A 23,790-nucleotide genomic window follows, 5' to 3' on the forward strand; every position below is an offset into this window, starting at 1 on the left:
CATTTACTGTTTCCATTATAATAAGAATGGGGACTGGTGGAAAGCGATCACTGATGCAGTTGCAATGTATATTGCAAAATATATGGTGCCCATATGTTGTGGAAAAGCTGGGGTTTCTTTCCATGCTAAATGTCTTAGGGGGGAAAATCTATTTAAATCGTAAATCGGATTTTTTGTGAAAAAATCAGGGATTTTATTTTTAGGCCATTTCGCCCAGCTCTAACTAGAACATGCAAATCTATCATCATTGTAATAAAGACTGTATTAATTAATTCCTGATTTGTTAATTTGTTCTTATTGCATTGCTTACTGTGTACTTGTTTTAATATCTTAAATATATATATTAGTAAGGCATACTGTTTTTTTTCTGCTTATTGTGTTATGTAATGAATGGAAAATATATAGGGTGATTAACCTATAATTTAATTTGTATAGTGTGTGCTTTATTGTCTAGATCTTGTCTGATTCAGCAATTATGGATAATTCAATAACCAGCTAAAAAGTAATTAGTACTCTTGAGTAGTTTTTATGAAGAGTAATTTGTACTTTTACTTAATTACTTTTTTAACACTTTTACTTGTAATTGAGTACAATTTCAGCAATGTAACGGTACTTGTAATTGAGTACAAATTTTCAGTACTCTTTCCACCACTGCATCGTTGTAAGATCCATCTGAATCATGCCGTGCGAACAGTCTCCTCCGAGTTCTAGTGAAGACTGAGGCATGTTGGGTACATACAGAATGAATGAACTAACTACACAAGTGGGTGTGTACACACATCATCATCATTCAGGCTCCTTGAAAGCTCATGCGACCCAGTGACTCATGCTGTCCAGACGAGTTTACTACATTTAGTTCTCCTAATAATAGTTCAATTAGGGACTTTAGGTAACAGCTGCGAAAAAAAAAACAAGAGAAGGATTGCTTTTGGCATTAAATGATAATCTATTGCCAGAAGAAGAGTTTTTAGCTACTCTTGTTTGTCAGTAAGTGTATAAACCCGGATTTACCGTGTACGAAATAGCCTATTGCTTTTTAATCTATCAATTATTAATTCACGTATTTACTATCAGTTTATTTACTGATATTTGTCAAACAAAATAGCCATGATCCAATATATTAGTATTTAGCTCCATCTGCTGGTCATTGTGGAGACTCTGGTTTTTATACTGTCAGTGTCCACACTGTATTTTCTATCTTACCCTACCCTTAAACCTACCCCTCATAGGAAACTTTCTGCATTTTTACATAAAAACACTAATTCTGTATAATTTATAAGCTTGATTCCCCATGGGGACCCTTAATTTAGGTTTTTATTTTAAGTTCCCACCAGGATATAAAAACAGGGTCACACGTTTACTTAGCCATCTAAATGGGGACATTCCATAAGTGTAATGGTTTTTATACTGTACAAACCATGTTTTCTATCACCCTACACCTAAACCTACTCCTTACAGAAAAGCATTTTTACCAATTTTTTTAACTTTATTTTTATACCAGTTCATAAATAAGGACGGATTTTCTTTTGGCGATTTTGTCAGGTTTTGCTCACTTTTGAGTACAAATTTGTCCCCAAAAATGGTGTAGGCACACACACACACACACACACACACACACACACACACACACACACACACACACACACACACACACACACACACACACACACACACACACACACACACACGTTGGATTTACATGTTTTACGGGGACATTCCATAGGCGTAATGGTTTTTATACTGTACAAACCGTACTTTCTATTGCCCTACACCTACCCTACACCTAAACCTAGCCCTCACAGGAGATTGTGCACACTTTTACTTCCTCAAAAAAACTCATTGTGCATGATTTATAAGCCTGTTTCCTCATGGGGACCTGAGAAATGTCCCCACAAGGTCAAAATCTACTGGTATTCCTATCCTTGTGGGGACATTTGGTCCCCACAACGTGATGAATACCAGGTACACACACACACACACACACACACACACACACACACACACACACACACACACACACACACACACACACACACACACACACACACATTGGGTTTACATGTTTTATGGGGACATTCCATAGGCATAATGGTTTTCATACTGTACAAACCATATTTTCTATCACCTTACACCTAAACCTAGCCCTCACAGGACATTGTGCACACTTTTACTTCCTCAAAAAAACTCATTGTGCATGATTTATAAGCCTGTTTCCTCATGGGGACCTAATAAATGTCCCCACAAGGTCAAAATCTACTGGTATTACTATCCTTGTGGGGACATTTGGTCCCCACAGCGTGATGAATACCAGGTACACACACACACACACACACACACACACACACACACACACACATACAGAGAGAGAGAGAGAGAGAGCAGGCACGTGCAGAGGGGGGGGGGGGGGGGGGGGGCGGAGGGTGCTTGAGCACCTGCCCTTTTGGCTCCTAGTGGTCAAAGTGCCCTTTTGTTAAGATTTTTTTTATGTAATAATATAAAAATAAAATATGTATAAAAATATCGATTTCGCGACAGCCTGCCCAATCGAACTTTTAGTAAAATTAATTAATAATGTTTCAGCTGTAATAGAATGACCCTCGTCACGTGACGACCGCACCCGGAAGTTCAGGACGATCCGATCTTGTTTATATTATAACGCCAAGGATAGACACGTTCGTGGCTGCTGGTAAGTGGTGTTTTCACCAGATTTAATGTTACTTATTATCATAAGAATGACGTGAAGGAAAGAGATTATGCACGAGTATTTATACTTTTTTATAGTTTGTGCATGTGTAGTCTGCGCTGAAATAGCTGCCGATAATGTTAATGTCGTCATGTAAAAAAAAAAATCGTAAATCTATCGTAAAGGAGAGGGCTCCTGCAGGTCCTTAAAAACTCCTCAATTAGATTGTGTCAAATTTAAGGCCATAAAAAGTTTTATATATGTTAAATAGTATAAGAAAAGACTTAATTATAATTTAGGAGGTCTTACATTTGGGGACGGTGTTGTGCCTTTTTTCGACCCCTGCCAAATTATCACCCCCTCTCGTTGAAAGCGCTACCTGATTGCCTAATCCTAACCCCACCCCTAATCCTAACCCCTCCCCCACACCTAACCCTAAACCTACCAATACTAGGGGGGTAGTAATCTGGCGGGGGTCAGAATTCGGCACAACAACGGAAAGACGAGAATCGCGATAGGGCTGGATTAAACTTCAGAAGGCAATGATGTCATTGAATAAATATACAGGCTGCACGTTTCAAAGTCAAAACGCGGCACTGATGTCTTTATATGAATGAATCTGAAGGGAACCGACTGTCCTCAGAAACGTGTCGTTTGCATTTTCATTTCACGTCTGATAAAACTGTGTTAATGCTGCTGCTTTGTGTTCAGCCGTTCCCATGGAAACCGTAGTATTTCAGCGCTCCTAAAGCGCCCCCTTCTGACAGAGAATTAATTTTTATTTCCACATTTTTCAGCTCTTTATGGTCAAATTATTGCAATTCTAAAAATCTAAACAATTAAGACAGTACTATTTATGTTTTAAATAAAATATAATAAATTATAAACTCGATTTATCCCTTTTAATGGTGTAAAGGCATTCCATTGTACCAGGGGAGTTGCTAGACCTAAAGCTCTACTGGGGCACAGGCCCCCCATTACTCGTTAATTCAGTTGTTGCATGTAGTTTAATGTCTTTATTTTGGGATTTTCAATGTAAATTAGAACTCAAATTTGAGATTTTACTGGGGCACAGCATATTTTTACTGGGGCACGTGCCCCAGTAAAAAGGGTCTAGCAACGCCCCTGCATTGTACAATATATTTTGTTTTTGTGTGAACCTGTATCTGAACTATAAATCATGCCGTTTTATGCCTTAATATTCTACCGTCTACAATCTTACAATACAATACATCAGGGGCCACAGATATTTTCAATAGTGACCACACACAGTTTAATATAACAGCTGTTCTTTATTATTGTGTTAAACAGAGAGAAGAAAATCTTTAGGTTTGACAATTTAATACACAACAATTTTTAATCAAAATTAAAAGGTCCAAAGAAAATATTTTTCAATCTTTTAAACATCAAAATGGTCTTTTATGTTCCATTTCTTTCTCAGAACTGCTTCACAGCATTGGCTGCTAGAAGCCTCTGTAATTATATGTATATCAGCAAGGAATGTGTCACAATATACAGTACAGTATTGCTGTACTGATGTTTTGAGCACAGCCCTATTTAGAGAGCCCCTTTTTATAGTGATAAAAATATTACTAATTCTATTGTTTGAGTCCTGAACTAAACATAAATGCAATTAAAACTTTGAATAATGTATTATTTGACTTATTATTGACATTGTTACTTATTACATAAGTAACTGGATGCCTACAATGAGGTGATGGACCCGAGGGGCTCTTAAATGCCTTGTTCCAGGTGCCCTTTTTATACTTTGAGCACCTGCCCCTTTAAAGGTCTCTGCACGGCCCTGAGAGAGAGAGAGAGAGAGAGAGAGAGTCTCCACTGAAACAGGTTAGAAGGTTAAATCATAATAAATGTTTGTTAATTAAACAATTAATTATAATAAGTGGACACAGTGAAGGAGTATGGTCATAATTATGTAATCCAAGAATTGGCTCTACTTGTTAACCTCCTAAAGCAATGTGTATTTTTGCGAATTTAGAGCCCTCTACAGTTAAGTGCGTGAAATTCACTGTCGTATACATGACAGAAAATTGTGCATGATTCATTTAGTCTTTGTTTTTCCAACTTTGCAGCATGCCATACAAAACAAATCATAAACATGTCAAAAAACAGTGCTTTGAGAGGATCCTGCATATACAGACATTTATAGAGGACAGAAAAAAGTGATGCATTTAGCATTAAGATCCACAAAGTGCTACCACTGATATTTTGTGTTAAACATTTGGGTGAAATGTGTCTTTCTATAGTGCAAGCCATGCAATTGTCACAACATTGCTCATGTTGTATTGTTTGTTTAGAGGAGATATGGTCCTAATTAGACTTTGTTTTGAATTTCATACAGTACCCATTTTAGGTTGGACCAGCGTTACAGAAGATTTAATTGGAAGGATAAGTAGAGAGATATCTTCACTGCCAGTAGCAGTGCGATTAAATGTGTGTATGAATGTGTGTCAGAAAGAATATTAGAAAAAGACACTTTTCCTCTGTCCCAGTCTAGCTCTACTCTGATCCTCCGCAGTTCTGTCTTTCACTGATAGGGTGGTAGTTGACTGTAGTAGTAGTAGACTTTATTGTCCCCGTGGGGCAGTTAGGTTTGCGGCACAGTCGCATAGGCACTTTATGACATAACATCAAACATATGACACCAAACAATTAGTCCATACATCAGACACAGACAGACATAACATGGAGAACATGCATCACACCCTACATTACACTATACAGCCAGCTGGACATCTAGCTTATTGACTGATTTAAAGCTTTTATGGCTTGTGGTATAAAAGAGAATTTAGATCTGTTCTTAGTCAAGAGGGGTGGAAAAAACGACGCCCAGATGGCAGTAGTTTGAAGTGAGATGCCAGAGGATGAGTATAGTCACACATATGATGTTATTTGCCTTTTCACCAGTTTATCTTTGTAAATGTGTTCCATACTTGGTAGTGTTATACCAAGTAACTTTTCTCAGTAGCATTTCCAAACCAGCAAGTAATACAGCAAGTTAAAACACTTTCTATAAAAGCAGTATAAAACATTTGGAGCATTTTGTTATTGACATTAAAAACAAGCAGTTTCTTTAAAAAGTACATTCTTTGCTGTGCCTTAGTGTGCAAAAGGTCAGTCCATAAGTCCCATTTAAGCTTGTTGTCCAGTACAATGCCAAGGTATTTGTAGTTTGTGACAACCTGAATAGTTTCCCCATTGATAAAAGTATCGGTAGATTGCTGTGATTTTCTAAAATCTATGGACATTTCTTTGGTCTTGTTGGTATTTAAAATTAAATGTGACTGCACCATTCTAAAAAAAAAAAAAAGTCTAAAACTGGCCCATGATCTACCTCCCCATCTTGTAGCAGACTCACTAGGGCTGTGTCATCTGCATAATTAATAAAGTGCCTATTTGAAAAGTACTAGTGCATGAATTTGTATATAAAATAAATAGTAAAGGAGAAAAACACATCCTTGTGGAGAACCTGTGTAAATTGTCATCGCATCAGACAGAACTGAGCCCACTCTGACCCGCTGGACTCTACTGGTAAGAAAGTCCATGATCCAATGAATAATCCCTGTATTAAGATGGAAATCATTGGCTAAAATCTCTACAAGAGTCTCAGGTTGAATAGTGTTAAAAGCAGATGAAAAGTCCACAAATAAAATCTTTTTATTCAAATGAGTTTTTGGTTCATTTGGCTCTTCGGGTCTTGGCAGTTTTGGCACAGGTACAATTGTAGATGTTTTCCACAGGATAGGGACTTTACAAAGGTTAAGAGAGGAGTTAAAATGTCTGTAAACACAGGGGCTAACTGTTCGGCACAGTGCTTGAGGATATTACCACATATTTTGTCAGGGCCAGGGCTTTTCCGTGGATTACAGCGACTAAAAAGGTGAAAGACATCTGATTGACTGATGTTTAGGACAGATACAGAAGATGGAGAGGGCAGCACAATGCCTGCCCCGGCATGGCTGCCACTCTCAAAGCGACAGAAGAAGCTGTTTAACTGGTTTGCCCTTTCCAGTCCCTCACCTCCGGGCCGGATCAGAGGAGGTTTCCCTCTGCCCTTGTGTGGGACATTGGTCATGGTCTTAATCCCCTGCCCGACGCCAGGGTTGCCTCAATCTTCTGTCTATAACTGTACTTGTCCAGCTGTATTTGTCTTTTAATCTGTCTCTGTATGTCCCTTTTGGCTGTGTCATCCTGATTCCAGTATGCTTTTTTCTTTTCAATTATAAGATGCTTTAATTTGTTAGAGATCCAAGACAGTGACTCTAGCTTAGAGAGTAAAAATAATATCAAGTGCCCTGTCAAAATTTTCTGTCCCCCCCCACAATATAACACGCACAATATCGAACAATAAACAAACAAAGTGCCGAACGAGAGGCAGCAGGGCAGCCACAGCACAGCGCCCCGGAAGATACTGGCTAGACTTGGCAGGCTTCTGTATCGTCTGATCATTTACAATGTCTATCTGTGTTGGGGATTCTGTCATAATGACCGTAAAAATATGCAATTTTCCAAATGTCATCCTTGCTCCCCTTGACAGACGCTTCCATTAAACCAACCATCCAGTCCCAGCATTGTGTTCCTGACTTAAAGCTCTCAAAACCCAGAACAGAATCTCTCTGGAAGCTGTGAGAGAATACCCTCTGCTTTCTTCAACTTCACAATCATCATCATCTGAGCTTTCTTCCTTCCTCATCTCAGGATTATTATATCCTTGTTCATATTCTTCATGATCTCTAGTTTTCATACTAATTGCATCTTCACCATAGCCATCTTCATCTTATTCATCTGCACTGTATCCAACCTCAGTGTGTTCTTGACTTAAGGCTCTCAAACCCAGAACAGATGGTTGATCACAAAATCTCTCTGGAAGCTTTGATAGTGTGATAGTGTATCCTCTCTGTTTTCTTCAACTTCACAATCATCATCATCTGAGCTCTCTTCCTTCCTCATCTCAGGAATGATATATTCGTGTTCATATTCTTCATCATCTGTAGTTTGCATACTAAGAGCTTCTTCTTCTTTGGAACAAGCTTCTACTTCCATATTATTGTTACAGTAATGACTTGCAAATTTAACTTCTTCATTATCAAAAAAAAAAAAATGTTCTGCACACTTTACATGTGCAATACATTTTACACTGGTAAGATCATCAGATATAATCACATATTTTGATACAGTGATGGGGTCCAGAATAGCAGGAGCTATAGAGAGAGAACAGTGGTGGCTTCAGGATTTTTTTTGTTGGGTATATACAGCAGCTTATAAAGGTATATTTAACTGGAAACTGGAAAGTGGTTGGGTGTAACTGGGCAGAAGACTGTGAATATGCAAGATTCGAACTGATTTCTGAACCATTAGGCGGAATTGAGGCTCCAGACATTATCAATGACGTCATTGCTCTAAAGTAATAGAAGCCTCAATACGCACTTCACCGAAAGCTTCCAGGGTTTCTCGACATACGCGCCGAAGTTTCGGCACATAACATAACATCACTGTAGTTTTTCTACCACATCTTTTCCTTCCCTTTGCCTCTCTATTAATGTGCTTGGACACAGAGCTCTGTGAACAGCCAGCCTCTGTTGCAATGACCTTTTTTGTCTTGTCCTTCCTGTGCAAGGTGTCAATGGTCGTCTTTTGGACAACTGTCAAATCAGCAGTCTTCCCCATGATTGTGTAGCCTACAGCAGTGGTTCTCAATCCTTGTCCTGGGGGATCCCGGCTCTGCACATTTTGCATGTCTCCCTTATTTAACAAACCTGATTGAAATCATCATTAGTTCAGTTTATGTATCTCTCTCTTAACGAGCTGGTGATCTCAACAGGTGTGTTAAATGAGGGAGACATGCAAAATGTGCAGAGCAGGGGTCCCCCAGGACCAGGATTGAGAACCACTGGCCTACAGAACTAGACTGAGAGACCATTTAAAGGCCTTTGTAGGTGTCTTGAGTTAATTAGCTGATTAGAGTGTGGCACCAGGTGTCTTCAATACTGAACCTTTTCACAATATTCTAATTTGTGACCAGCTAAAACCAGCTACTTCCAGCTTAAACCAGTTAAGACCAGCTAAACCAGCTAAAACCAAACAGAGTATCTGAGGTACAGTGCATCCACAAATACTGGCAGCCTTGGTAAATATGAGCAAAGTCAGCTGTGGAATTAAATCTGCATTGGTTATCCTTTTGATCTTTCATTCAAATTTACAAAATTCTAACCTTTCATTAAAGCAAAACATTTTTATGTTATGTGCTTTTTGTTGTATTTTGTAATTGTTTCTATGTTTTTTTTCCCCTATTGTCTTTGTGTGTCTTTTGCCTTGTTAGACTGCCACTGATTTGTCAGTTGTGGCGCCGTCTGTCAGCGGTTATTGGATGCTCAGCTGGCGGCCCTTTTAAAAAAGCCTCTTCCACTATCCAGAAGGGAGCTGATGTGACTTTGGGCCGGTCGAAATGTTCCAGACTCTCCACCAGTCGCCAGACCAAAGAACTTTGTTAGTTGTTTCATATACTTATTATGTGGTTATTGTAGGAGAGACCTGCCCTTTTATTTGAAATTGTTCTCTCTGTTTTTGTTAGGTATGGTTTTTGTGTTTTATTTGTATTTTATTAAAAAGAAATGTTTTTCTTTTAAATTCACGTTGGCCACAATGATTGGCACCCAATTATTGCAATGTCCTTTTTTTTCCCAAGATAATAACTCTGAGTCTCTCGTATAATGCCTGATGAGTTTGGAAAACACCTGGCAAGAGATCAGAGACTATTATTTCATACGGAATAACTCCAGATTCCCAGCTCCATGTCGGTGCTTCCCCTCTTCAGTTAACCCCAATTATTTTCTATAGGGTTCAGGTCAGGGAACTGGGATGGCCCTGGCAGAAGCTTCATTTTGTCCTCAGTGACACTTGTTTGTTTTGGATCACAGTTTTGGACCTAAGTTACTTACACATAACTACTGAAGAACTTGCTCTCTCCCACCGTACTCGTGTGTATTATTGGTAAACAGGGAAAGCAGGCAATTATCCAAACCACTGTGAGAAAAGGCACTGTGAGAAACTGCTTTTTTTGCGTTTAAATTATATTACTACTTTTACTATTATTTTAAGTATACGCCACAATCTCTTGTAATGATCCGATTTACGCCTATGCATGAAACCCTTATAATTAGACTTTTTTTTTAAAGGAACACTCCACTTTTTTTTGGGAAATAGGCTCATTCTCCAACTGCCCCCCGAGTTAATAAGTTGAGTTTGACAATTTTGAAATCCAATTAGCCATTCTCCTATTCTGGTGATATCACTTTTAGCATAGCTTAGCATAGACATTGAATCCTATTAGACCAATAGCATCGCCTTCAAAAATGACCAACGAGTTTCGATATTTGTACTATTTAAAACTTGACTCTTCTGCAGTTATATCGTGTACTAAGACCGGCGGAAAATGTAAAGCTGCGATTTTCTAGGCCGATAAGATTAGGCACTACAATCCCATTTCGGTGTAATAGTCAAGAAAGTTTGCTGCTGTAATATGGACGCAGCAGGCGGAGTAATATCACACAGCGCCTTGAAATTAGTTCCTAGCAAGGTAACTTCCAATGTGACTGGCTTTTTGAAATGGTGACTGAATTTCAGGTGCTGCGTGATATTACTGCACCTGCTGCACATTTTGAAAATGCCTTAGTACACAATATAACTACAGAAGAGTCAAGTTTTAAATGGGACAAATATTGAAACTCGTTGGTCATTTTTGAACGTGATGCTATATTGGTCTAATAGGATTCAATGATCTATGCTAAGCTATGCTAAAAGTGATATCACCAGAACAGGAGAACGGCTGAATGCATTTCAAAATGGTAAAACTCAACTTATTAACTCGGGGGGAGTTGGAAAATGAGCCTATTTCCAAAAAAAGTGGAGTGTTCCTTTAAGCTTTCTGACCCCCAGACTCAACTAATCTCTGCAGTTCTCCGGCTTTGATCCTTGGGCAGTCTTTGGCCACTTAAACTCTCCTCCTCACTTTCCATTAGGACCTCTTCCAGGCAGAACTGTAACATTTTCTGTTGATTGGAACTTCCTAATTATTGTCCTAATGGTGGAAATGGGGAGTTTCAATGCTTTAGCTCTTTTCTTACAGCCACTTTCTATTTTCTGAAGCTCAACAATCTTGTTCCGTAGATCAGAACTATATTCTTTGGCTTTACTCCTAGTGATGAACAGTTGGGAATCTGGCCTTTGTGTTCCTCCTATTTAGTCATGGCTGGAGAATTTCATGCTCCTAGTCACCCTGGTGTGCTAAAAATGTAAATATGAATGGGAATTTACTTAAGAGATATTTTACTCATAAGAATTTCTAGGGGTGCCAATATTTGTGGCCATCGTGAACTAGAAAAAAAAAACACATTTATTTGAGATTTCCCCCCATATTCCATTGTTTTACTTAAATGAAGTGTTAGAATTTTGTGATTTTTTAATTAAGGATGAAAAGCATAAACGATGCACATTTATCTCCACAGCTGCATTTGCTCATATTTACCAAGGGTGCCAATATTTGTGGAGGGCACTGTACTAGCTGTCAAGTCACAGCCCTATTCTGGAAAAGGGGCGAGGAGCAGCAGCTCATTTGCATTTAAAGATACAGGAATGCTTCCACTGAAAATAGGCATTTTCAAAATGTTCTCTTATTGATCACAAATGAATATTTTTTCAGTAACAGCAACTAAAAAAATAAGACAAAAGCGTTTTAGTTTCATTGTGCAGACTCCAGAACCAAGGTCATCACTAGAATGGGAAATGTATAATGTGTAACCCTGGCTCAAAATGTATAAGATTTCTGCTTCTTGCCATTTAACATAGCTAGATCATCTTTGGTAATTAAAGATTTTTAATAATTTGTTTAAACATTGGCCTTTGGTTCTTCTTCCTTATCCCACATATTAGGGAGTTTTCTAAGTCATTATTCTTTATATAGCCACTTCGGAACAATATGTATTTTAAAAAGCAATGTACAAACAAACTAAAATATTGTTCAGCATATTAAGCAATAAAACTATGTACAAACAAGAAATCATGAAACACTGAAAATTATTCTATACAATATTCACATTTGCATCCAGAACACTGGTAACAGAGACTGTCTCCCTAAAGTAGACTGCCATGTGGTTGATGAATAAAATGATGATGAAAATGATCTTTCTTCTGGTTAATGGTCAATAATTTTTGATGTTGATGAGATGAGAGATTATACTTAGATTATTGTAAGATTCCTGGAGGGCATAGAAGACACACTTGTTCAGAATTATTTATAAAACTGCTTTAGCTTCACATGTGAGACTGCCATGGTCAACAGATGACCTGCACTTTTGTAGAAATTGCTTTAAAAAACTTATTTACAAATATTTTTGAAAATATTCACTTTTTACACTCATGCTCTTGGTACAGAATCACATAAAACAAAAAAATTTAATCGCAGTGTATCCATTACAGTGAGGTTTCTTCTGTTCACTCATGTCTATCTATGGTCCATGGCGCACCCTCAGTCCCAGGAGACAGGAAATAATCCATGTTATGCAGATGAATGCCCTCCTGTTCCTCTTGCTGAACAGGAAGGAAGTGTTGCTGGTTGTGTTTGGGAGGAGACATCAGTGACTTTCCCTCCTCTGGAAGCTGCTCAGAGGGAGCAGGAGCAGGAAGCGGTCGAGGGGAATGAAGGAGGAATGCAAAGGGCAAAGTCTGTTTTCCTATTCTAGACATGAAACGCAGCCTATTTCTGAGAACAGAGAGTAAATGAGATTAAAAAGGAATGAAGAAACAAGGAAAGACTTGAAACAACTTTTTAAAAAATTAAATAGATTTTCATAGCTAAGAAAAAAGAGTTTTACCTGAGTAAATAGGCTGTGAGCATGGTAAGGACTACTAGAAAACACAGTCCAAAAACACATGACACATACAGCCACACTGTCGCATAATCAATATCATCAGCTCCATGTATTGCCACCGAACCTGAGAGCAAGAAAGACTAAGTGAGGACAGAGGTGAAATGTCATGGAAGTCTGAAGCGTTTGGAAATTTCAGCACATTGTTAAACTCGAAACTTGTTATAGTGACCATTTCCTGTTTTGACTTTCCAGTAAGGTGCCACATTCATTTCCTGTCTGCGTTTATTATAGAATTAGCAGATGTGTGAGTAACAGTACCTGAAAGAGAACAATGAGATATGCTACCTTCATTTTCTTGCTCAGACTCACCTACGCCAGGGTCTTCTCCAGATCCTCCTGAACCTTCAGGAAACATCTCAAGAGGCTCCTAAAAGACAGTTGAAGAAATTATAAACATAGAGGTTTAAATATTTTAAACGGGTACATGTAGAGAGATGTCAGTGTGTTTGTGTATATTTTGCTGATTGAACTCACCAAAGTAATGCTCTCAGAGGTAGTAGTCGTCTTAGGAGCTACGAAGAAACGCAAAGAATTCCAATGTTCAAAACATTTTTTTAGGGGGGAAATAAATCACAGCGTTAAAGCTGTTGTTTTGCTCATCTACAGCAAAACTGTGTAAGATATTAAATGAGAAGTTCAGATAATTTACTCAGCCCCTTGTCATTTCAAGAAGTTCATGTCTTTTGTTCTTCAGCTGTGAATTTGTGTTTTCTGAGGAAAACGTTTCAGGATTTCTCTCCATATAGTGGACTTCTATGGTGCCCACGAATTTGAACTTCCAAAATGCAGTTTAAATGCAGCTTCAAACAGCTCGAAATGGCAGCTGATACAATTTATATAATTCTTAACCTCAAATGCTCATCTTGTCTATAGCTCATGAAAGTTAGAGTAGTTCGAAAAACTCCCATCTCATTTTCTTCTCCAACTTCAAAATCGTTCTATATCTCTGTTTGACCTTTTTTTATAAAGCGCTTTTGGTCTTCTTTGCAGGGTCACTTTGTAAACACTGGGTCTGTACTTCTGCAATGACGTAGGACAATTTTGAAGTTGGAGGAGAAAATGAGTTTTTTGACCTACCCTAGCTGTCATAAACTAGACAAGATGAGCATTTGAGGTTAAAAAGTATATAAATTGTCAATTTTGGTTTGAAAATAACCAATTGTTACTAGATACGAACTTTCTTCCTTGGCTGGGATCGTTTAGAGCCCTTTGAAGCTGCATTTAAACTACATTTGGAAGTTCAAACTCGGGGCACCATAGAAGTCCACTCTATGGATAGAAATCCTGAAGTGTTTTTCTTAAAAAACATAATTTCTTTACGAATGAAGAAAGAAAGACATGAACATCTTGGATGACAAATGAGATAAGACCCTTCTTCCTTGGCTGGGATCGTTTGAGCCATTTGAAGCTGCATTTAAACTGCATTTTGAAAGTTCAAACTCAGTGGCACCATAGAAGTCCACTATATGGAGAGAAGAGAAATCCTAAAATGTTTTCCTTAAAAAATATAATTTCTTTATGACTGAAGAATGAAAGACATGAACATCTTGAATGTCAAGGCAGTGAATGATCAGTAAATTTTTGTTCTCTGTTAAAAGGTATTTTTAGAATATTCAAAATGTGCCTTTGCACAGATTGTTTAATGCTGCTTGGATATGGCAGAAATGCATTTCTATCATGACAACCCTTGGAAGATGTTAGCATGGTAAAGGATATGACAACGTTAATGTATTTAATCTGTATTTGGAATAGAGCTGCTACGCTGCTGAACTGCTACTGCGGTAAATTATTGCTTCTGCAAAGCAAGTACAGGAACTTGCTACTGCCAAGACATATGCTGATATGGAGCTGGGAGTATTTAAGACAGGCTGATGTTGCACAAATGGCATATAAATATCCTGTAGCAGATCTACCCAGGTGGAGCTGGGGAGGTGGAGGGTTTCAGAGGCACTCTGACGCAATTTAAAGGGATAGTTCACCCAAAAATTAATATTTTGTCATTAATTACTCATCCTCATGTCATCCAAAGCCATAAGACCTTTGTTTGTCTTCAGAACACAAATTAAGATATTTGTTTTTTAAATCCAAGCTTTCTGACCCTCCATAGACAGCAAGGGTCCTTCCAACGTATCGAAAAATACAGAGAACATTGACAAAATAGATGAAGCATGTGCATGCTTTGATCTGCATGTAAACAACACGCCATGGTACTCTCCAAAATGGCACTAGGGTGACGTGGAGGAGAAGAATTGTTAAATATAGTTGTTATTGTAGGTTTTTTGCACACCAAAAAAATTTCTTGTAGCTTCATAAAATTACGGTTGAACCAATGATCTAGACCTTGAACGTGGAAGGAGCCTTGCTGCCTACGCAGGATCAGAAATCTCTCAGATTTCATCAAAAATATCTTAATTTTTGCTCCCAAGACAAGCAAAGGTCTTACAGGTTTGGAACAACATGAAGGTGAGAAATTAATGACAGAATTTTAATTTTTAGGTGAACCATCATTTTAATACTGAATATCATCAGTCTGTGCCATCTAGAGTTTCATGGCAGAACCTGGCATTTGCACAGTAATAATAACCATATACTTTGATAATAGGGGTTTACGTTAGTCATAGCAGGCATTATTTAATAAGAGTTTTAATAGAGATTTAAGCAGCCACAAAGCAGCAGTGTAAAGATGTATAAGTGTATATTCTCTTGTTTGTGAATATATAATAATTCTATATATAGTTATGTGAATTAAATAGATTTTTTTTTCTCTGAAGTGTTGGTCCTAAAAGCTACTGCGAAAACAGCTGGCTGTTACAATTCTTGAGTCTGGAAAAAATAAAAGTAAATTTATGTTGGTCCAACTCTGAATTCGATTTTTTTCTGGTGACATTTCATAAATTATCTTCAAAATCAGTTATATACAGTATATTATATAGTTTTTATGATTCTTTTTTTAAATATATGTACACATCACAGCGTAAAGCACAAGGGTACATGTATAGTGTTGTCATTGTGTTGGTATGTGATTATGTATGTCGTTGATTTGTTGGACAAAATAAAAATCACAAAAAAGCTACTGCTAAACAGTGAAACTGCTTATTGAAAAGAAGTTGAATAATTGTAAAATACTTTAATTCTTTGGTATTCACAAATACTAATAGGCGATTATGCACTCTAAACTCAAAGGGATAGTTCACCCAACATTTTTCTTTACAAGTCTTTGTTTTATACTTCTAATTTCTGACTGGTGTTTTGTTTTGCTCTCTCCACTGGATTTCTGTGTTCATCACCGTGTTTACATACGTCATCCGCTAGAACGCCACTGTCTCGTGAATATGTGTACGACAGTTAGTGGAAGCTAGAGATTACAGTTTGTTTTAAATATGGATATTTTCTTACACAAACGCATCAATTCACTTTAGAAGGCCTCCATTAATCACCTGAGCCATGTGGAGCACTTTTTATGATAGATGGATGCACTTCATTGGACTTCAACAGCCTTTTACAGCTCTTATAAAGCTTGAAATATTATATTTGTCAGTAAGAAGAAAGGCATATACACCTGGGATGGCTTGAGGGTGAATAAATCGTGGGGTAATTTTCATTTTTGGGTGAACTATCCCTTTAATGTGATGTGAAAGACTTCAGCTTGCCCAACTGATTGAAAGCTCAATGTCCAACAGACAATCATTTGTTTTTTCCAATGCAAATACTCTGTAAATGATGTTCTCATAGATTTCCAGTAAATCACAAAATCTGGATAGAGCTTCTTATCTGACGAACAGTGATCTTTGCTCTCTTAAAATCAATAATAAAAGTATGTGCCAAATATTTTAAATACACCAACATTGATTTAATTTCTGTATAGTAGCATAGTATTTAAACAAGTATTACAGTATTACAAAAACGCTGTGTGTTTTCTTACCTGCCCAAGGGTCTGCATAGAAAGTGTCAGTCCAGTCACTCCAGAGGCCCTCAAACTCATCCTTGGCCCGAAGCTGCACTTCATAACGGGTGTGTGGCAGAGCATCATAAATTGTCCAGGACAACTGTCTGTCTGTAATGTCATCTATCAGCACTACCTGGTACTAAATACACACACAAACGTGCATAAAAACAGAGAAAAACAAGCCATTGTGCCATTTCAAGATTTGTACATATAAGCCTCCCCAATTTACCTGCTCTTCAAGTTGTGGTCGGTATCTTAGCTGGAAATGCAGGGCATAGTAGCCATACTTCCAGGAACTGGGATAAGACCAGGATACTTTGAGCATATGCTGCTGGCCTTCAACTGCTCTCACCACCAATCGAGTTGGAGGGTCTGGCTTGACTACATATAGAAAAATATTTGATGGCATGCTCAAAGTGCAAGTGACTAATTAACATCACACAAACCAGAAAAACACAAGTGCTCACTGATGTTGTGTAGCTTGAAGCTGAGGTAGGGGCTTGTGGCATTGCCTGCTGTGTTAGACACACACAGTTTTGCCACATGGAGATCTTTGTTACCCTCCTCCATGTGAAAAGCACACCAACAGCGGGAACGTGAGAGAGAGAATGAACAAGGAACACGAGTGCCGCTGTCAGACAATCTTTGTAGAGAGAGAAGAAGAGAAGTGCACAGGGGAGATCAGATGATACTATCATAATTTAAAAGAATAAATAAAAAAATCTGTAATTATTTACATTCAGTTCCAAATGTTATTCTGTATGTTTTTCATAAAAATAAAAAAAAATAAAAAACCTGTACAGTACATTGTTGTATGTTTCAATATAGTGACAGGATGTAAATTGTAAAAAAAGCTTTAGAAATCTACATTATTATTTATTCATATTTTCTAATCTTCTGCCTATTACCAATCTAGGTCTCTAGGTAACACATTAGCATAATCCTGCCTGCCCAATATACGAAATACGAACACCCTGACCTGCCCACAAACACTTCCGCTAGTTAGTGTGTTTACATAATGTTGAGAAGGTGCTGTGTTCTACACTGTGAAAGCAAGTTTTTTTTTTTTTATCTCCGATACATGATGAGAAGAAGAATCAGTGGTTAAAATTCATTTTTTTCATCATGATACCATAACGATACAGTTTAAACCTTTTGTTGTGTGCTCATCATTTTACTGAGGACTGCTTCTCTAATCTTGGCGAGTTCAACGCAGCATTGTCCATGAAAGATAAGTCTGTACCTTCTTTATTTTAACCAACAAGTGTCTCTGAACCACAACCTGTAAGTATGATTAATACATTATGTGTACATTTTCAATTAAGTGCTCAAAATATCTAGGTTTTTATCCAAAAATGTGATATATACCTAGTGCAGCTTTAGGTTTCCAGGTAAACCACGATATTACTGTCTTATTGAAATAGTTCTGATAATTTGCTGTAAACCCACTATTTCCTAAAAATGTGTTGATTAATGTAGACTGTGGTTGTTTTAATTACTTTGTTTAATAATAAAGAATGTAACTTAGACATATTTTGGTTTATAAACTGTATTGTTTCATCAGTTAGTCACGTTAGCACTCGGCTAACGTATCCACCATTATTGTTTAGTGAAGTGTTTACAGTTTAGCAGAATTCGCTTGTACTGTATACAGACAGACCAATCACAACAGACTTGGCCGGCTGACCAATCAGAGCAGAGTAGGCAAAATGATTCTAATATTAAATGTATATTCTGAGAAAATGATGTTTTCTGACCTTAGATGCATTTAAACCTCCTGTATGGGGACTCTAAGACAATTTTAGGACACTTTAAAATACCATATGACTGGCTCTTTAAACTGTAATAATTCATGGATGCTAGGAATAGCAGATTATTACAGAAGTGCAAAAATTTTGAAAAATGAAGGTATTAAAAAAGTTATGGCAGTTTAAATTTACTGTAAAGAAAATCTACTGAACTAATTAATTATTTTATATAAAAGATATATATATATATATTTATAATAATGTTAAAATTGAAAAATGCCTTTAAATTAAAGCCATGTGTCTAAATAAGTTATGCTCCAAATTTGAAGTTGATACAAAAAAATTTGAGGTTCCTATAAAATTTTGTTTAGGCTTTATACCAAGTCACTGGGATACACACAGCTTTTTTTTCATGCAGTTTTTCTGTCACAGATGTAAACAGTTTTCTCTCAATATTACTTGTATTACAAATAACCACCAAATATAGAATCTTTATACTGAAACCTTTTCAACGATTCGTAATTTGTCAAGATTTTAAAAAGTTGATATGAATATGATACCTGACACCGCCCACTTAGTGGGAGGAGACTGCGAAAGCCCCGTTCACACTACAAGGGACATTCAGTGACAAAGCAACGCGATCGCATTCCTTTCAATGGAGAGCTGGTGATTTCCACAACAACAGCAACAGAGGCCGTTGACGACACGATAAAATTCAGAATACTTCAACTTCAACTTTATGCCAATATAAAAGAAGACGGTTGAGCTCATGTGATCGTTCTCCTCTCAGTCGTAGATAAACATGCGCAATAAAAAAAAGTAGACTATTTCTCATTCATTTTTGCTTGTATGTACGGAGTTAATTAAAATTATATTTAGCCTTTTCCCTTCAAAATGTTTGTATTTAGAGGCAGTAAACCTGATTCCCTGTCAAGGCAACCAGTAGTGAGAACGCCCACTAGAAACCTCATCGCCAGCCTCTGGCGATATGCAGCGACAACAGTTGTGAACGCATCTTAATATGCATTTAATATGAGGTTATAATTTGAGGAAACCAGGTTATAAATAATACATAAATTGTTACATTTGCACGGAGCTTCATATGGCTTCTAAAGACTTTCTTGTTAGTTGTTTTTTAGGTGTCATTGTAACATTTTAGGCCTAGGTGAAGTGACAAAATCCTTCAAAACACATTACATATAGAAAATATTTTATTTAACCTGGTTATACAATATAAATAGTATTTAAAAATATTTAATAATATCAAATATTTTATTTTATATTTTTTTATTATAATTAACAAATATTTAAAGTATTATAAAGTATTTCTCTATATATTTCTTAATATATAAATAATAATTAAAATAACAAGTTTATTATTATATTAAATTCATATATTTATTACATTAAATTCACATTTATTATAAATATATGTAAATACAAGCATGCCAACTGGGAATCGCATGAATCAGTAAGTCTGAGTCATTTATTCATGAAGTGCTGAGTGCTGCTAAATAAATCTATTCTGTCTTACACACACATACAGTACATACACTCACCCTTTTTTAAGAAATAGGTAACACAGCGGCTGTGGGAATACTGGATTTTTAGATGTCCAGTCACAGCGGACTTTACTGGTGTGAAACTTCCTGTAGCAGTAGACAGTGGGTGTCTCTGGGGGCACTGTGAAAAGCACAAGGATGTGAATTTCTCCTGAGTAAATCTGTAAACCATTTGTTACCCTTGATCACAAAATCAATCATAATGGTCAATTTTTCAATTTTTACATTTATACATAACCTGAAATCTGAATAATTAAGTATTAGGATTTGGCCGAGATACAACTATTTGAAAATCTGGAATCTGAGGGTGCAAAAAAATCTAAACATTGAGAAAATCACCTTTAAAGTTGTCCAAATGAAGTTCTTAGCAATGCATATTACCAATGAAAAATTAAGTTTTGATACATTTACGGTATTTAACGGAAATGTACAAAATATCTTCATGGAACATGATCTTTACTCACTTTGATCATTTTGACCCATACAATGTATTGTTGGCTATTGCTACAAATATACCCATGCTACTTAGAACTGGTTTTGTGGTCCAGGGTCACATTAATCAATATGAGCGTAAAAGAAGATCCTCACCTGCTACGCTGATTCTGAATGTGGAAATTAGTCTCTCTCCTCTGTAGCAGCTGTAATTCCCAGCATCTGCCCGGGTGAGATTTGGCCGTCTCAAAATCCCTCCTCTTTCCACTCCAGCATGCACTTGTCGTCCATTGAGAGTCCAGCGTGTTCGCTTTTTAATGCCTCTTGTCACCCTGGACCGGTCCTCTTCATAATCATAGTCCTCATAATCATCTTGATCGAAATCTGTCCCCGTAGTGATACCAAAGACCTCCTCCTGTTGTCCAGCAGTTTGAGCGACAGCACGCAAAACACGTCTAGAAGTGGTTTGTTCCTTTTTTATGGTTACAGGTGGTTTAACGGTGACCGTCGTGTCCCCTTTAGCTTCAGTCTTTTGGTATGTCCCAGTTGTAGCATTCACACTGGTTAGCTCTGTAGCATTAGCGTAACCTCTTTGGGATGTCCACTTGAGAGTGATGTCTTCTGTCTGCTTGTTTCTGTTTTTTTTATTCACAACACTGGCCGAAGCCAACGGCACACCGTCCACAGTGATATCGCCTCTGCAGCCAAACACAACATTGCTTCTTAACTTCAAGACCAAAACTCCAGGAAGGGGCTCTGAAAAGAATTCAAAACAGTTAGTTTTGAGTAGATAATTTCCAGATTACTAATAGTACAGTGCAGTTTTTTATGTGTCGTATGGTCTCTAGTACATAATATTCTAATTTGGGTGAGAATATATACAGTACATTATACCCACAGTTCATTGCGCTGGTTAAATATGGAACAAAATTATGCAATGAAGTGGTACTTTTGCTTTCACTTCCTTTTAATAAAATCCCCCAGACTCTTCCCCACAATCACTCTTTCTTTCTGTCATTTTAAGTAATGTTGTACCAGTGGACATGATACAACTCCAAAATGCTTATTAAAGGACTAAAGGCCATCACTATATGTAAAAGAAAATGGTAAACCTTTTTTTCAACGAAGGAATCCTGAAACCATATAAAATCCACACCATGCCTCATTTTTATGTGTCATTCGCAAACATTTGCTATAACATTAACAGGGAAATCCTCATCATACTCAAAGACGCCTTCGATTTTCTATCCGTGAACCACATGTGATTGTTATTTCAATTATACATACTTTTGGCTCTCAAAGCTGTAAGAAATAAACTCTTACTAGTTTAAGTTATCTGCTAACAGTGTCCAAGAATAGCATACATGCATCGCAGAAGAATTTATGTCTCTTTTTCCCCACTGAATGGTCATTTCCACTACAACTCAAATGAAATTTTGTGGTAGAAATTAACATTTTATAATTTTGTAGTAAAAAAAAGGACTTTGTTTTGCTAGGCTGATATACACAAAACTTTTTGCAATTATAATTTGAATGCAAATGATGCACAATAGAAGTTTTCTCAAATGTACATTAATATTTTCCCCCAACCATTACATCTTTATATGCTTATACTTTTATTTGTATTTTTTCCCCAAAGTTTTAAACATGAAAATTGCTTATTGTTTAATATATATTATACATTACCAGTAACACGGGTTACATAATCATATTACATACTAGTAAGTAGTAAAGTAATGCATTACTTTTTAATTTTCAAGAAAATATCTGAAATAAGTTTCTCCAGTTACTTTTTTTCTCTTAACTTCTGACTGACAGCTTTCCTTTTCATTTAGTACTGCCTTTCAGAAGCTACAGAAGAAAATACTACAGAAGCTACAGAAGAAAATATGTTCCCCAGAAGACAAAATGAGTTTAATTTACTCTGACCCCCTAACTCTTAATGCATAGTTTTTCCTTCTGAAGAACAGTGAGGATTTGAACCTTCTGTAATAGTTGCATATGAGTCCCTCAGTTGTTCTCGGTGTGAAAAGATGGATCTCAAAATCATTCAGTCATTGTGGGAAAGGGTTCAAATACACAAAAATCCTGAAAAATTTGTTGGACCTGAAGGACTTTTCTGAAGAACAGCGGGCAGTTTAACTGTTTTGTAATGCATGTTATTTTGGTAAGAAAAAACATTTTGCAGATTCTGCAAGCTGTATACGTACATGTGAGGTAAAAAGTTTCCAAATTGGTTGAATGTGACAATTCCATACAAAAGAAAGATCCAGTGATGAAAGCTATTAATACAATATTAGACTATTCTTTACCACAAGCGCTTATCATTAACCATAACCACTGAGTCAGAGATGAATCACTCTGACTACATCCTAACAATACGATGAAAGAGATAATTCTGTTTTTAAAAGTCTAAATAAACAATAAAGGTCAAAAAATAATTTATTTAGTTCATCACACAGATTCAAACAAATGAACAATTCAAAAGTTGTGTTTCGAAATGAAATGGGTAATTATTACCTTGTCGAGGACACAGCTCCTCTGGGGCAGATTGTACTTCAATCGTAGCTAATACACCGAGGAGAAACTTGAGTGTAGATCGGGTCCACATTATAAATGAGATTTCACTTCTAAAAAATACTCAGCCACCAAAATATAGAATACGGGTATAACAGGACATAATGTCAACCCGTTCAAAGTTTTACAAGACGAAATTTTACATTTTCCTCACATCTATACAGTGCTACTTCAGACAGTCTAAAAAAACTGTTACATTATTATTTGAATCATGGTACAGATCTAGGACAAAGCGTTAGCTATTTGTTAAACAAAATATATTTTCAGTTGCGACTAGATTTCGATCCGGAGCTCGTTTGTTTGTGAGAGCGCCAGAAGACTGCAGCCCCTTCCTCTCCTCCCCGCACATTATACTATCTGTTACTTTAACAAATCCGCTCTTGCGACACCGATGAACCACAAAGACAAACAAGTTCCTATTTGACAAGGCAAAGACCGAGAAACAAACTAATTCTGTTTGCGGTCAGTTTTATTAAAGATTACGTGACCCAAGACTGCTGTCACCGAGTTTCGCCTGAATAGATAGACACTTTGGCTATATAAATACATTATATTAATGATTAGAAATAGTTCCCACCAAAATGAATAGCCTCATTTACCCTTGACTGCCTGTCATCCGTGAAACACAAAAGCATAAATTCAAGCTTCAAAAGCTTCATAAAATCGCCGTAATGTCTGATAAAAGTCCATATGACCCGTGCTCGTTATTCATTTAACTTTTTAAGGTTGAGTCTGGATCACTGAATCAGTGAGTTGAATTCTAGAACCGGATCAGCTCAATTCCTAAGTTTGTCTTGTGAACCGTATGAACGATTCACTGAAAAGATTCGACTCAAAAGAACGAATCGTTCGCAAAAAGGGCATCACTATCTTGTAAAAGTATCATATGGTCCAT

The 23,790-nt window shown here is 36.9% G+C and overlaps 1 protein-coding gene across 1 annotated transcript; it reads right to left on the reverse strand.

The window, feature by feature from the left end:
* Window positions 1-9,040: 9,040 nt before the first annotated feature.
* Window positions 9,041-23,600, reverse strand: il6r (interleukin 6 receptor). The gene is made up of 10 exons (XM_073847293.1): window positions 22,839-23,600; window positions 20,475-21,074; window positions 19,884-20,007; window positions 17,044-17,219; window positions 16,806-16,957; window positions 16,553-16,715; window positions 13,105-13,142; window positions 12,940-12,997; window positions 12,574-12,694; window positions 9,041-12,461 (listed from the first exon to the last, which is right to left on the reverse strand). Exons 1-10 carry the CDS (start codon window positions 22,927-22,929, stop codon window positions 12,194-12,196), a joined length of 1,791 nt encoding a protein of 596 aa, XP_073703394.1. The 5' UTR covers window positions 22,930-23,600; the 3' UTR covers window positions 9,041-12,193.
* Between the last annotated feature and the right edge of the window lie 190 nt (window positions 23,601-23,790).

Source organism: Garra rufa, chromosome 9, assembly GCF_049309525.1.
Source record: "Garra rufa chromosome 9, GarRuf1.0, whole genome shotgun sequence".
NCBI classification, from domain to species: domain Eukaryota; kingdom Metazoa; phylum Chordata; class Actinopteri; order Cypriniformes; family Cyprinidae; genus Garra; species Garra rufa.

Coding starts and splice junctions, on each gene's coding strand:
- il6r (XM_073847293.1), bottom strand. CDS start 22,929: ATGTGGACCCGATCTACACTCAAGTTTCTCCTCGGTGTATTAGCTACG. Junction 12,998..13,104: donor CCTCTGAGAGCATTACTTTG/GTGAGTTCAATC, acceptor ACTGTCTTTTAG/GAGCCTCTTGAGATGTTTCC. Junction 12,695..12,939: donor TGGAGAAGACCCTGGCGTAG/GTGAGTCTGAGC, acceptor TCTTGCTCTCAG/GTTCGGTGGCAATACATGGA.